The sequence below is a fragment of the Phaenicophaeus curvirostris genome, chromosome 18 (assembly GCF_032191515.1).
Source record: "Phaenicophaeus curvirostris isolate KB17595 chromosome 18, BPBGC_Pcur_1.0, whole genome shotgun sequence".
Taxonomy (NCBI): Eukaryota; Metazoa; Chordata; class Aves; order Cuculiformes; family Cuculidae; genus Phaenicophaeus; species Phaenicophaeus curvirostris.
In genome coordinates, this window is record NC_091409.1 from 4,578,266 (window position 1) to 4,592,994 (window position 14,729).

The window sequence follows — 14,729 nt, forward strand, 5'->3', positions numbered from 1 at the left end:
TTGTTGATCCTGATAAATGAAAAATTCAGAATGAATTTAGGAAGTTAAACCTCTGGGAGAGGTACCACACTGAGACAGAATGGTAATTAGATTAGTGACAAATTATGCTCTGTAAAAACTCAAGAATATATATTGATGTTTATGTAACTGTAAACAAGGCACCGTTATAGATTTGTATGACCTGTTTTCATGCCTGGTTCTGTTTAGATGCTAGGATATATTGAGAACTTTCAGAGACAGAACTTAGGAACAGCACATAGAGGAGAAAAGTTTAGAAAGATACAGAGATGGTGCAGAGAGAGGGAGTTAAGGGTGTTAAGAGAGTTAGATGCAGAGATCGAGAGAAGCTGAAGCAGTACGGTTAGCAACATCCAAAAATGTGAGAGTGGAGAGGTCTGCGGGAACTAAAGATGTGAGATTAGAAATGTCCAAAGAAACCAAGGAAGTGAGAGAAGAAGCCTCCTGAAAGGTGAGATTGGAGACATCTGGAAAACGTGTAGAGATGAAATTAGAAACATCCTCAGAGGTCGATGAGGATAATTCAGAGGAGCCCTGAAACATGAGATAGTTAAAATCTGTGAGATCTAGTGATTCTGAAGAGGTTGAGGAGGTCTGCTCTGAGTCACCTAGTGAGGATGGAGGAATTGTACAGGAAAAGTCTAAGGAAGCTGAGGACGTGTGACTGGAAACATCTAGGGAGGATGAGGAAGTGAGACTGGAGAGGTCTAGAGAGGGTGAAGAGGCAGGACTGGAGAAATCTGGGGAGGGTGTTGAGCCGAGACTTGAGAGCTCTAAGGAGATTGAAGAACTGTCGCCAGAGAGATCCAGGGAGCCTGATGAAGTGAGACTTGATAGGTCCAGTGAAATTGAAGAGGTGAAACTGGAGCGCTCCCAGGAATCTGAAGAGGTGAGACTGGAGAGCTCTAAGGAGAGTGAAGAGGAGGTACTGGAGAAGTCTGAAGAGGCTGAAGATGCAAGACTTGAGAGGTCCAGAGAAGACGACGAAGTGAGACTGGAGAAGTCCACAGAGGATGAAGAGCTCAGACTGGATAAATCCAAAGAGTCTGAAAAGGGGATTTTAAAGAGTTCCAAGGAGGCTGAAGTCTTGACACTGGAGGGGTCCAGGGAGGCCAAAAAAGTGAGACCAAGTAGGTCCAGGTAGATTGAACAGATGACACTGAAAAACCAAGTAAATCCACAACATGACCGGTGTTAAATCAGAAGTATTTTAAACTAAAGTTCTCTAATAACATGCCAAAACAAAACAGAAAGACATATTGAACCCAAATAATATTACTTCTGAAAACAACTAAGCATTCAGTTTTAGTCTTTATATCTCTTAGAAGTTTCTTTTTCTTTTGGTGCATAAAAACTGTAGTAATAGGTGCTCACAAACTTATTTAGAATATCGCGTCTTCCCAGAGGACCAGAACAGAAAGATGAGTAAGGGATAATACGTACATTAGCAGACATTCTTCTGTCCTGGCATGTCTCTCCTTGTTCAACCAGATTTTAGCATCTATGATAGCCTAACAAAGAATACCCTCCTGCCAAATGCCATCTCCCTGCCCTGAAGGCCTGGAATAAAATAATAGTTACGTAACAAAATGAAAATTAAAATGGTTTTGTTCTTCTTTTCCAGAGACCATAGAGTTATCAGATACTGGGCTGCTTACTGGTTATGAGGAGAGATTTTTAAAAATACACAGGTGTAAAAGACAACAAATCAGACCGGGGCTTTGACTCTAAAGGTATGAGGGATTATTTCCTTTTGAGTCATAACATCTACCTATAAAGTGTGGATCTTCCTGCTTAACAAAAATCAGCAAGGAAAACAGTATCTCTCTCTGCAGCATGTGCAGGATTTACATTTGGAAAATAGCAGTATGCTAAACTGATCTGTGACTAGGAGATACACATTTAAGTTCTACTTGTTTTTCAGGTAAAAACTTTCAGGTAAAAACTTATTTACTTACTTTTATTTTGTACCTCTGGATGTAAAACCTGTGCTGTATAACTGTAATTTTTAATTTGTGATTAGTTTGAATTGTTCGATAAAAATATCCTACAGAGAAGTTCTGATAGAAGGCAGGCATCTAACTAAAAAGGGAACAGAACAGCTTATATTTCAGTTCATAAAGGTGCATCTAATTATAGTAAGAGTAGATCAAGAGGCTGATCCACAGCTGCCTTCTCTCGTCTCAAGCCTGTGCTGCAAATGAGCTCTTTTCTTTCCATATATAGGCACAGGAATGCACATAAAGCCTTTTGGAGAGTCATCACTAAAGTATTTTACAGTCCAAGAACGTGAGAGATGCACACATACAGGAGGCTGCAGCCAGGTGAATACCCCCAAGCTTCTATCATGTTATTACACAACTGATGGCCAGATGCGTGTATAATGGATTTAACATAATCACCATGGGTGGAACTCCCACTGAGGTCAGCTCTTAACAGAAGCAGGTGTCTGCTGAACATGGACTGGAGTTGACAGAAAGGATGTCTACTATGCAAATATTAAAATTGTGGGTATTAAGCACAACACAAAACTTTGACCAGAATGAAAAAAAGCTGCTTATGTACCAATGATGAGACCTAAAAGTAGTTCTCGAATACGCTTAGTATTTAGTCATAATGCATCTGTAATTTTAGAGCTCATGCAACATGATTGTAATTCTATCAAGAGTACAATGTCTATAGATGAAAGGCAAAATAAATTAATTATTCTTAAGATGCATAATTTGTGATGCAATTACAACTTTTCTTGCCAACCTATATTCTTAATTAAAAAAAATCCCTTAAAAAACCTCCTTGCTATCTAACAACACTATCATTTTTATGACTGACTTTATCTTTCTGAAAAGATTCTCAAGTGCATTGTTCAGGGGAAAGCAAATTATTATGTAAAAGGCAAACTAGAATACAATAAAAAGCCAGTGCCAACATAATTTCCAACAGACTGTAAATTCCGTCATCCCTTCAATGTGTTCCTTCTACCTTAATCTAAAATGGCAAAGTTATTGCACATTTTCCTAGGAAAGAACACAGTCAAGAAACACAGAATTATGGCCACTACTGTATAAAATGTACAGGTCGGTTATAATGCTTCCTACCTTTGATAGCTGTGGATTTATCTCCTTTCTTTGCCTGTGTAAGCCATACTGGGCTGTGCTGGTAAAGCTCTGCTGTTCTCTCTGCCGGTGACCCTAATCTGTTCCCCAGCGAATGGAAGTCACGCCATGCTGATGACAATACGGGTCATCTCCTATTTAATCTCTTCTTGTTTAAGTACAGCACTCTGCACGGGGAACCAGCAGAAAACATACTCTGAAATCAGCTCTGATCTTAAAGTTGCAGTTCTGTGCTTTTTCCTATTACAGGAGAATGTTTTGAAGGTTAGTTGATGAAACAGATGAAGACATTGATTTTTCACTTTTGCACACCTGGATTCCAAGTAAAAATAATTTTGCAATGTCATCCAAGTTCTCAGCTGTCCATTCTACAAAATCTGACATAAATAGTTCCTGGAGGGACCCAGGATCTGCAGAGCAGAATTCAGGTACAAATTTTGTTAGCTATGTTACTTTTTAAATGTTATGATAAAATAGTATGATAATGTAAAACATTCTGTCCACAGTTCATAATATTGAATTGATGTTGTAATAACACCCAGGTGACATCAGTGGTTGGAGCCTCTTTTCAGACATTTTGAAGTCTCAGAGGTGCTTACGCTTCTTTGAACGACACGAGAAAATTAGGATCCTAGGTAAATAAGGGCCATTATTGCATCTCACTTTGCAGATAGGGAAATGACATCATCTGTGTGGTAGCACCCTGCTTCTGCTTGTGCTAGGCTTTCACAGGAAAAGCAAGGAAATTGTGTAGCTTACTGAATATCCTTCAAAATTGGAAATAATAAATAGAGAAAATAAAACTGTGGGGAGCATCCAGTTAAGAAAGTTAAATGCTTCTAGTACTGCAGGTAGGTAATTTAGAATATGACATGACTATAAAATATAAGTAAATTCCACTCTGGTTCTGATAGAAGCTTCCTTACTCCCAATTTCACAACATACCTAATTTTGTTGCAGATACTATATGTAAATGAGTTTAAACCTAGATGAACCCAAGCAGCTATCGTACAAGTAAATAAGGATTTTAACAGTGCTATCTTAAATGTTATCCAGGCCATTAAGCTCTGCATCTAAAGCTTACTCACTTCTGTTCTATTTCTCAGCAAGGTTATTTGGGTGACTTTTACTGGCAGGGCCAGCCGTGACACAGCCCTGCGGTGCACTTTGCACTATGAAGCTGAGACACAGGGAACACGGGACTTGCTCAAGTGGCTGGTGAAGAAATCATCTAATTATTTGCACATGCTGAGCACAGGGCAGGTGCCTGCTTCCTTCTGCAGTTAAGACAGCGCAGGGATTGCTGCACAGGCAGCCTCCGCTCCCCTTCAAGCAGAGCTACTTTAGGTGCAGCGTCCTGTTGTGAGAACTGGGGCTAAGTGGGCTGTTACATGACCGTACAGACTCCAAAATTTTGTTCTTTCTGCTGTTAATGACAGTAAGCATTAGATACCACCTGCAGATAACACATTCCTTAACAGATAACTATCACATACAACTCTCAGTCCAAGTGCATTGAAAATCTTTCCACAGATCTATTTAGAATCATAGAATCACCAGGTTGGAAGAGACCCACCGGATCATCGAGTCCAACCATTCCTATCAAACACTAACCCATGTCCCTCAGCACCCCGTCCACCCGTCCTTTAAACCCCTCCAGGGAAGGTGACTCAACCCCCTCCCTGGGCAGCCTCTGCCAGGGACCAATGACCCTTTCTGTGAAGAATTTTTTCCTTATGTCCAGCCTGAACCTCCCCTGGTGGAGCTTGAGGCCATTCCCTCTCGTCCTGTCCCCTGTCACTTGGGAGAAGAGCCCAGCTCCCTCCTCTCTACAACCTCCTTTCAGGTAGTTGTAGAGAGCAATGAGGTCTCCCCTCAGCCTCCTCTTCTCCATTTGTGTGTCAGATTTGCAGAAAAGCAGTTATTAAGAAGCAAAAAAAGGCCACAGCAGCTGTAAATGTGGATTTTTGGATATGCATTTCAATGAAAGGATATATAAACTCCTTTCCCCTCCTCATTTTAGGTTACTCGCCCAGCAGTTAAAAACTCAAATGGATGACAAAGTTTCAGGAACGAGACAGAACTCAGATAAAATTTTATTTAAAAAGCGCCATGTACAGAAAGTCATACTCCCTGACAGAATAAGAATGCAAGCATATAAATAAAACAGAACAAAGAAATTCACTATCTATCAAAAAGGTGTTGAAAGCTTGCAAAATTTAAACTGTAAGTTTTTTTTCCAGTGCAAGGTCAAACTGTGAGTTCCTACTACGCTGTCCTTAATGCAGAAAAAAATAGGAAAAGAAAAAATTGACTTTAAAATGCCAAGTGATGCTGATGAGTGAACTAATACTGAAGACAGGTTTCAAGCATTGCATTTTTATCAGAAATGATGGGACGGTTTTGCAAAAGTTTTTCATACACTTTTAAAATTGAAATGCTATTTTGGTTGTCATAATGTCCTGTAAAAGCGTGGCAAATATAAGTGATTTCAAGTTATTAAGGTAGTCTCAAACCATTTCTTTTTAGAAAAATATTTAGAATAGTTAAATTTTTAGAAGTTAATATATATACACCCCTGCTTCCCACCCCTACACAAATCTTACATAAGATTGTGTTCCCATGTATTTACCATTTAAAATAAGCTCTGGTTCTCTGTATAGCAGACACTATTCAATAGGCAATTCTGATAGAACAGACATGGCATGCAACGTAAAATGTGCTGGGACAGGTGACATTACAGTTCTTAAAGGCTAATAGAAAGTCTTGAAATTACTTGAAAGAATCAAAATTCCAGGAAAAGCCTCAGAAAAATAACAAGCATTAGCTAATTCAGGGCTGTGTCTTTCCATTTTCCCTTCACACTGAAGGAGCCCCGTGGGAGAGACAGCCCGGCTGAGGCCAACAGGGCTACCAGCAGCCTGGTATTCTACGTGAGTCAAGGTCTGACCTTTAAGTTCCTGCAGCTAATGACTGGTGACAGTACCAAGAATCTACAGCGAGTACCAAGAAATAAACACAAACTGTAGAAAGCCTTTAATTCTCAAGGGGTTCATTTAAAAAGCCTTTTATTATGAGCAAATTAGTTGGAAAAGGTAAAGGGACTTCTGGACTTAGAACACTATGTTTAAATTAAAGGACAAAGCAATATTCAGTTGATGTAACATGTTATTTTGGGAGAATGATCAAGTTAATGAGTGTATTGCTGCTCTATGCTTATCGTACCCCTTTATTTAATCGGCTTTTAGAAATGGAGATACTTATTCTAGAAGTTTAAGATAGAATTCTAAGTTACTGCATGCCCAGCTCATCAATGTCACATTTAGGAACAGAATTTAGGTCTTGGTACATTAGAGACGCTTTGTATGTTTTACCTGTATTGACTGAGAAACAATTTGAGTACCATGCTAGCTCAACCAAACAAGTTAAAAAGCTTATCAAAAAGTATTTTGTACATTCTATTGTATCTCAAACTTCAAGTAATAAACTTTCTATTAAACCAAGTTGTATCGCACAACTATCAAAAATTAATAAACAGAACAATGCTGGAACAAACCATTCTGCTTAATTTTGGGCTTGGTCCCAAAAGAGAGGTAGTCCGTAAGTCACACAAAAATAAAAAAATCCATGGAAGTTAACCTAACATGCCAGTCTCCTTTACCAAATGCAGCCTCATTGCTAAATGAGGGGATTTCATACCTGAACATTATAAGTTAGTGTTCATATAAATACAGGAACTATACTTGAGAATTATTTCTTCATCCGTTACTGAATTCGGTCCTGTTGAACCAATATATTAACTAGGCTTTGTGCATCAGCCTCATTAGTAAGAGCTCAGCTTTCCTCAAAAATAATTTTGAAACATGCCTAATACACAGGTATGCCTTTAGAAAACAAAGGATACTTGTGTTTAGGTTTGGAGAGAAGCTTCAGATTGTTAAACTTTGTTAGTAATACAGACAAATTTACTATCATTTCTCTACAAATGCTGCTGCTGCCATTGAATTCCTCATGGTTCCTCTTGCTGAAGCCGCAAACTCTTCAATTTCAGCATTCAGTCTATTAATTACCCATTCCAATGCTTCACGGCCCTACAGTTGAAGAAAAGTTTATCAGCATATAAACCTTAGTAAATAAGTAAACAGGCTACACCCCATCTTACTGAAAATGACTAAAGATAGAATAGTTCAAAAAAAGAAGAAAAGGTACAGAAATACATGCCTGTCTGGTATTTTTTTCTTCAGTAACCAGAGTACCACAGGAACATGTACTGCATTAGATTTAATGAAAGAATTCCTTATGTCAGCACTGCTTACACTAAAAAAGGATTTTTATCCAAATTGCTCTATCATTTTTGAGGCTGAACTCAAGACATATTTGGATTCCCAGAGGACAGATTCTCAACTAAAACACCACTTCATTACTCCCACATAACTACTTCAGATCTGTCTGGATACATATCCTTTTTCAATAGCAAAACCTACTACATGGCATTAAAAGGGCAGCAAAAGAGTGGCAGCACCAGACTCCTAACTGAGTGGAGATGCTTTTCTAGTGAAGATTCACAGAGGTTTACCAATAATAAATTATTATCTCCACTCATAAGAAAAAGAGGATGCTCAGCAAGCTGAGCATTCAGTCTCTACAGTAAAAGCAGTAAAACTACTTGGACTCTTCCCAAGACTGCTGACAAAGCCAAAAAGTAAAACGAATTTTTATTCCCTTTGTCATTTAGCCAGTGATAACACATTTAACACAAGTCATACTTACTTTATTAGCATTGGATGAAATTGTGTTCGCCATTAGCCCTTCTAGGTAACTGCTGAGACTGACACCTTTTACAGATATTATCGCTTCTTGTGTCAATATGGTTCTGAAACAGAGAGCAGGTACTGAATTATCCCGAGTAGTTTAAAAAGGAATGCATTGCTGAAAGGAACTCACTCCACCCCAGCAAGTACATTCCCTCATCAGCTTCGCTGACAGAAATTCTTGCCCCATGAATAGAACCCACTTCCACGGTGCCTAGCTGCTTTATGCTTCTACTCACAAAATAAAACCAAGAGACCCCACAAAGTCCAAATCTCCCATTGTGACACTCAACTATTTCCCTCTTTAGCAGGGGAAGTTAAGGGTGGAACCAGCAGATTTGGGCTGCAGGTGCACCTACAGATGGGACACAGCACAAGTCCTGGAAAAGCCCATTTGAATAGGACTCCATTGTAGCATGACACTACGTTTCCCAGGGGTGCTCTGCAGGAGCAGTGTCACTACAGAAAATGACAGTTCACTTAATCCTTTTTGAAACAAGTTGCCATAACAGAGGTGATGCAAACCTCAGCTTCTATTGAAAGAGAACCATGGAAATTTTCGAAGCCAGCCTGTACTACTCTGGGGCAATCTCAGAAATAAGAAGTACTCACTTGTCCGGTTCATGAGGGTGTGGTTTGTAGACAAGCCTCTCATCTACCGATACTAGGTTTGTAAATGAAATCTGTTGAATACCAGACAAAATTACCCCTTGATAAAAACATTAAAGGAGTGCAGTAAATAAAACTACATTGAAAACTAATGCTTAAATCCGATTTAAACATTATGCTTTTCCTGCAAGTATTCAGCTTGTAAAACAAGGCAGAGAAATCTCCAAGTTCAGCATTTGCAGATCTAGTTCACTTTCCTTACTTCTTTTGCATCACTTATCAATATATGCTCCCATATTAATAAGAACATTTCAACAGTGAGATAAGACAGATAGAATAGTACAAAGAGCAAAACATTACGTGATTAGGAAACTGTGACAGAGTATACCATATGGCTTTGAAAAATGTTTTTTCTTCAGAACCCCGCTGCCCCTAAACTACTTCTGTCTTGCTCATCAGTGTTCTGATGCTTCAGTCCTGGCAAGTTTCAAAAGCCTAGTAGCTCCTTTCTGAAAAACAGAGCTGGTCAACTATAAACACATCACTTAAACATTTAACTTGTATTGTTCTAATGCAATTTTCAGGTAATTTTCAAGATTTTCTTTTTCAAGTTCAAACGGTATTATAACCTGTAATCTATTTCAATTGCACAGACACAGCTACTTACATTACAGGATTTAAGCTCCATTGTTTTTTTCACTGGGTCAACAACGGAGTGCTCCTGAACATATGTCTTTGTTCGGCATGCGCCAATGAGCTAGAAGACAGGCAAACATATATGGGATTAATTATGCAAACCAACCACAACGTTTCTATGTTGTTAAAAGCATAAGGAGTGGCTATTGTATTGAACAGACGCTGAAACAACAGAATTTAGTTTTATTTTAAGTTAATCTTTTTCAGCTGAGGTAGATCTCACTTTCAAGACAGAAGCAATCTAAGATCTAAGCAATTTTTGGCTGCCAGGAAGTCACTCTGTGTACTGTTGTTGAGCCTTCGTGACACAGAAATGCTTGTACTTTAAAACCATTAAAGTTATGAAACAATATACTTCTATTACAACACCTAGTGCACAAGCTTCCCCTTTCTTCCTGTCATCCTTTCCAAGCTCCGCAATACCATACATACAGATTTCACAATGGAGGGTATTCCCCATTCGGTACTGAGGAGCCTGTGGCTGTGCAGCTTCCCACTGGGGTCCACGTGTCTGTCCAGGACGTCAACACCAACCACACTGGGGTTCATGGGATTGGGGTATTTCTGCATGGCAGCTGTCGTTACTGTTTCCCAGGGGTGACTGCCAAAACAGAATCAGGACACAGAGTTGGTCACCTACCATTTTTAACAGGACTGCTATTAAAACATAACACAACCATCAATTCTGTTCAGTTTTCAATTCTCAACCCTAAATACATCCTTCCCTAAAGGAAGACATCTGTTTCGTGGACTGGACACTGGTACAGGCAAGTTCACATACCGTACACCTGACTCATCAGGACTCCTCAGTCCAGTCACCTTTGGCTACTAATTGATAAAGACATGATGTAATGCTGAAAGACTGTGATTTCTTCAGTAAATCTACAGTGAATTACTTTTCTCTAACAAGTTATTTTGGACTATTTTCCAGGAGAGGTGTTGGAGCACTGGAGTCCCAAAGCCACTCAGGCTGCTTGCTTAGCCCTGTGCCCAGAGACAGGGACCGCATGAAGCTGCCCCGTGAGGCAGGACCTGCGCCCCGCAGGTATGGCTGCCGCAGCCCTAGCACCCCGCGCCTCCTTCTCCTCGGCCCTCACTGCCTTCTCCTCCTCGGCTCCCCTGCCTCCTACCTCCTCTTCCTTCTTCTCCTCGGCTCCCCTGCCTCCTACCTCCTCTTCCTTCTTCTCCTCGGCCCCCACTGCCTTCTCCTCCTCTTCTTCCTCACCCCCGACTGCCTTCTCCTCCTCCTTCTCCTCTTCCTCCTCGCCCCCCAATGCCTCCTTCTTCTTCTCCTCCTCCCCCCTCTCCCCGGCCCCCCTTCCTCCTCTCCCCACCCCCCTCCTCCCCGGCCCCCGCCCGCCCAGGGGGTGACCCGGGCCAAGGCTGCTCCGGTGAAGGTCAGGGGAGGGCGGCGGCGCCGCGCTTACTCGAACACGTGCTCCGAGGTCCAGATCCTCATGCTGGGGCCTTGGCTGGGGCCGCTCCGCTCGCCGCTGCGGCTCCGGCGGTTCAGGCTCTGCCGGGCGGCTCCGGGCCCGCCGGCGCCTCCAATGGCCGGGCGGCGCCGCGATGACGTCACGCCGCCGCGTCGCGCGGGAGGGGGGTGTCACGTGCGCCGCGCCCGAGCGCTTCCGCTTCCGGGGGCGGCGGCCCGTCCGCACGGGGCGGTGGTTCGCGCGTGGCTGCGGCCGCTGCTACCTCGTCCCGAGCGGCCCCGTCGGTGAGGGGGCCACAGCGGCCCCGAGCGACCGGCAACCGAGCCGCCGTTTCCTCCGACGGCGTTTCTGCGATCCAAAACGGGACCGGTAGCCTCTGTGGGCCGAGCCGGTTAGCGCTGGGGCCGGGCGCTGCCGGTCAGCAGAGGGCGCCGGGGTCCCGCAGTCCCGGCGCGCAGGCCGGGGCGTTATTTAAGCGGTGCGGGAGCGGTGGAGGGCGCTGCCCCGCCCAGGCCGCTCCCGGCCGCCCGGAGCCAGCGCGTTTTGTAAGCGCGCCGCCGGCGAGGCCTTGTATAACCCGCCGTTACAAAACAGCCCCGCGCCGCGGCCCTGGGGAGAAACACCTTCTGTAACAGGCCGGCTGTTCCAGAATGGACGGGCTCCAACCGACTGTCCCGGGCTGCGTCTCTTACTCATCCTTGGAATAAAACATAAGTGATTTAAAGCAGTAAGAAATCGGTTATAACGACAAACAAAACCACATGCGTTTTGTGGCACAGCTTCAAGCGTTTTCTTGTAAAATTCTCAAGATGACAATGTTGAAAGTGCAGAAATTGTATATTCTTCCAGTCAGGGAGACAGCAGGAAAGCATTTCATGGACTCTTAGCCAGTGAGTGAGTGTTACATACTCACAACTGTACAGTAATGGCCTTTCTGGAAAAGTCTGAGAAATTTCCCAGAAACAGGTTACTTGACATAGTGAAATTTCTCTCACCTTTCTGCAGTGCCAGAAATCCTAGTTTGTCTAGGGAAGAACCAATTCAGTGAATATTCCCATGTGTTCTTGTTTGCACTGAACACCAAATGTAGAAGCCAGTACACAGAGAAGTTACTGTTCAACGATAAACCACCTGATTCAGTCAGTAGCAAACACTAAAGTGAGAGTTGTTAAGAGAACAAATTCCTGCTGGGAAGACCCATCTTGATCTTATTGTTTCTAACTCTTCCACCTCATGGGACTACTCCAAAACATTGTTAGTGTGCTAGTGATCTATCGTAGTGTACTAAGTTATTTCTGGAAGACTGCAAGTCCATTCTAATTCCACTGTAGTCTTAATATGCACTGAGTGATTTCTGCAACTAGAGAATTTTGTAAAGGCTGTTAAAAATGCTGTGTGTTTTGAGAAGTCTCAGAACTTCTCAGACGTAGAAGGTGGTGACCCTTAACACACACATTGGCCATTCAGCACGTACCCGTCTCCTATCCATTAGCTGTCCTATCTATGGCTTCTCATCAGATTCTTCTGTAAAAGTAATATTAACTACTGGAAGCAAAGCAAAATGACACTTTCAAGAAGGAAGCATGCCAACATATGGTACAAATTAGGAACTAGGTTGCAACAACTCTTGCTTGTATAAACTTCAGTTAATTTTGACAGGATTTTCGTTCATGTAAGTTTCTGTATTTGACTGTTATCAAAGGCTGAATTACTTATAAAACTGACTGTTAAAGGAATAATAAAATTACAAAGCCAGACTTTAGGAAAATGCAGTGTTCATTGGTAACTGCAGAGGAAAAAGTTGCACATCCTAAGTGCTAGAATTCTTTACCCTGGTGATGTTGCACCTTGAGAATGCTGTGTCCATTTTTATGACCAAGAATTGAACACCATAAAATCAGATAACTTTCCCCCTATGTGTTGACAGTATCTGTCTAATAATTGAAATCAAAGTAAACATCCTTTCAATTGAGCCTGTCCAGTCCCAGGTACTGCCAAGATGATCACTAGGGATGATAATGGACATCTGCAAAAGAATATAAAGATCTGTGGAAGCCCGTGGTGAGATTACTTATTTCGTATGTACCTTTAATGGGCTGTTTGCTTATGACTGCTAGATGCAACTGATGCATGAAATGGGCCTTGTGATATATACTTCATACGGATTTTGGCAGAGCAATTTCCTTGACATGACCAAGGAAGACTTGAAATTGCTCTTGGAATTTTGTATGAAAGCAGTCATAAGGTCCAAATCAATTTATTTGCAGATGCCATATCCAGTGGAGAGTTTCATATTTACTGCTGAATTTCTTTGCAGTAGGCAGGATAGAAGCTCTGGTTGCTTCCCCTGTATCACAACACTTCACAGTTTTCAGATTAAAACAGAGCCAAGTTTACTTTTTCTTCCACTTAAGAAAAATGTATTTGGTAGTGTTTTTTTCCCCTGATATTCTGAAATACAGCAAACACTACAATAATACTGTACCAGGTCCTTGATCTGAAATCAAAAGTTTTGATGTGTTTGAAATATTGGTATTCACACACTGTATTAATGAAAACCATTTGCAGGTCTTGCTCTTTTCTTGAGCTGTAAAAACAAGTTCCCACTCCCTTTGTCAGTCTGGCAGTTGTACTGGCAGAAAAATGACATTACCGATGTTTTCTTTTCCGGACATACCTCTTCAATGACTTTCATTATACAATTCTTAGTGACTACCCCATCTACAAACACTCTTTCACTATCAGCAGTTAATTCAGTATCTCAGGCAGTTAGTTTTTGGCTGTATTTTCCTGTATGTACTTAAAAAAGCTTTGTTGGATAGTGAAACTCTCTTTTCAGTGCTTCCAGAGCCAGCTTTTAATGCCTTGCAAGTCATTCTACATCTCTTTATAAAAAGGCCACCTCCAATTTTGCTTTTAATAAGCAAACACCCTTCTTTTCAGAAGGAAAGCACAGCAATATGTCAGTGTAGGATGGTACCAACTCCTCTAGATTTTATTCATACTTTAAAAGTTTTCTTCAAGTAATTTTGATCCTTCCAGATTTCTAATCAGTATCAAAAGGAGACACTAATGGGGAAATGCCACTAATACACAACATTGGTCAGAAACACAAGGTCAGGAATGCAGCAAACAGCATTCATAGAATCATAGAATCACCAGGTTGGAAAAGACCCATCAGATCATCGAGTCCAACCATTCCTATCAAAATTCATGACCACTGAGCTCTATACTGTCTCAAAGCTCCCTGTCTCATCAAGGTAGCTGCACTGTCAAACTACGCTCTGTACATCTGACTTCTTAATTTCCGTCAGAGCTTTTTAAGCTGGCTGGAACCGATGCCATCTGAGGTCAGTTAATTATTCAGACAAATGGGTGAATCGATTCATGCCTTCTGTGTGGGAAAACCACAAGAGGGGGCTAGATTTCTATGAGGGTCTCCACCTGAAGACCTGTAGCCAGTTATTCCATCTGAGTGAAAGGATCAGTATTTGCAGTCTTACAAGCAAACTCACCTGGAAGTATCCACATACTTGGCACTGCCACGCGAAACACAACAAGAGCCCTACCCTGATTCTGCATCCCAGCAACAACCACTCTCAAAGTGCTGCCCACCCCTAAATCCAGGGCATAATTTTAAGCACAAATATATTGTTCCCCCGTTTCCATGTTAAGATGTGATCTAGACAGAAATTCCTTGCTGGAAACAAATTGGAAAGATATATTCAGGCCCTTTTTCAGTACTTCAGAAATATTAATGAAAATTCAACATCGAAGCAAGGAACCATCCGCAAATAAAATTTAAGTCTGGTTAACTTGGCAGAAACTTCAACTTACAGAAAAGATCTTAGTGCTGCACCAGTTTACCGCTGGTGCTGGCTGCTCATATGCACGACTTCCACAGCAGAGAAACGGAGGAGACAGGAACGTACAAACTTTAGACAACAGCATGACTTTAGACCAGTTTACATAATTTCTGAAGGCAAAGCTTAAGTGGCCCTGCACATATGCATCTCAGCGTTTTACATCACAGGGAAGCATTACCC

General features: G+C 41.8%; 1 protein-coding gene across 2 annotated transcripts; it reads right to left on the reverse strand.

Moving 5' to 3' along the window:
- On the reverse strand, positions 1-10,803 carry PRELID3B (PRELI domain containing 3B). 2 transcript variants are annotated; one of them, XM_069871876.1, is made up of 6 exons: positions 10,675-10,803; positions 9,680-9,848; positions 9,219-9,308; positions 8,555-8,625; positions 7,902-8,004; positions 1-1,177 (listed from the first exon to the last, which is right to left on the reverse strand). In XM_069871876.1, the coding sequence occupies exons 1-6, from the start codon at positions 10,704-10,706 to the stop codon at positions 1,079-1,081; spliced, it is 564 nt and encodes a 187-aa protein (XP_069727977.1). In that variant the 5' UTR covers positions 10,707-10,803; the 3' UTR covers positions 1-1,078. The 2 variants fall into 2 exon arrangements, with proteins under 2 accessions (XP_069727977.1, XP_069727976.1); XM_069871875.1 differs by lacking the exon at positions 1-1,177 and adding an exon at positions 5,215-7,222.
- Between the last annotated feature and the right edge of the window lie 3,926 nt (positions 10,804-14,729).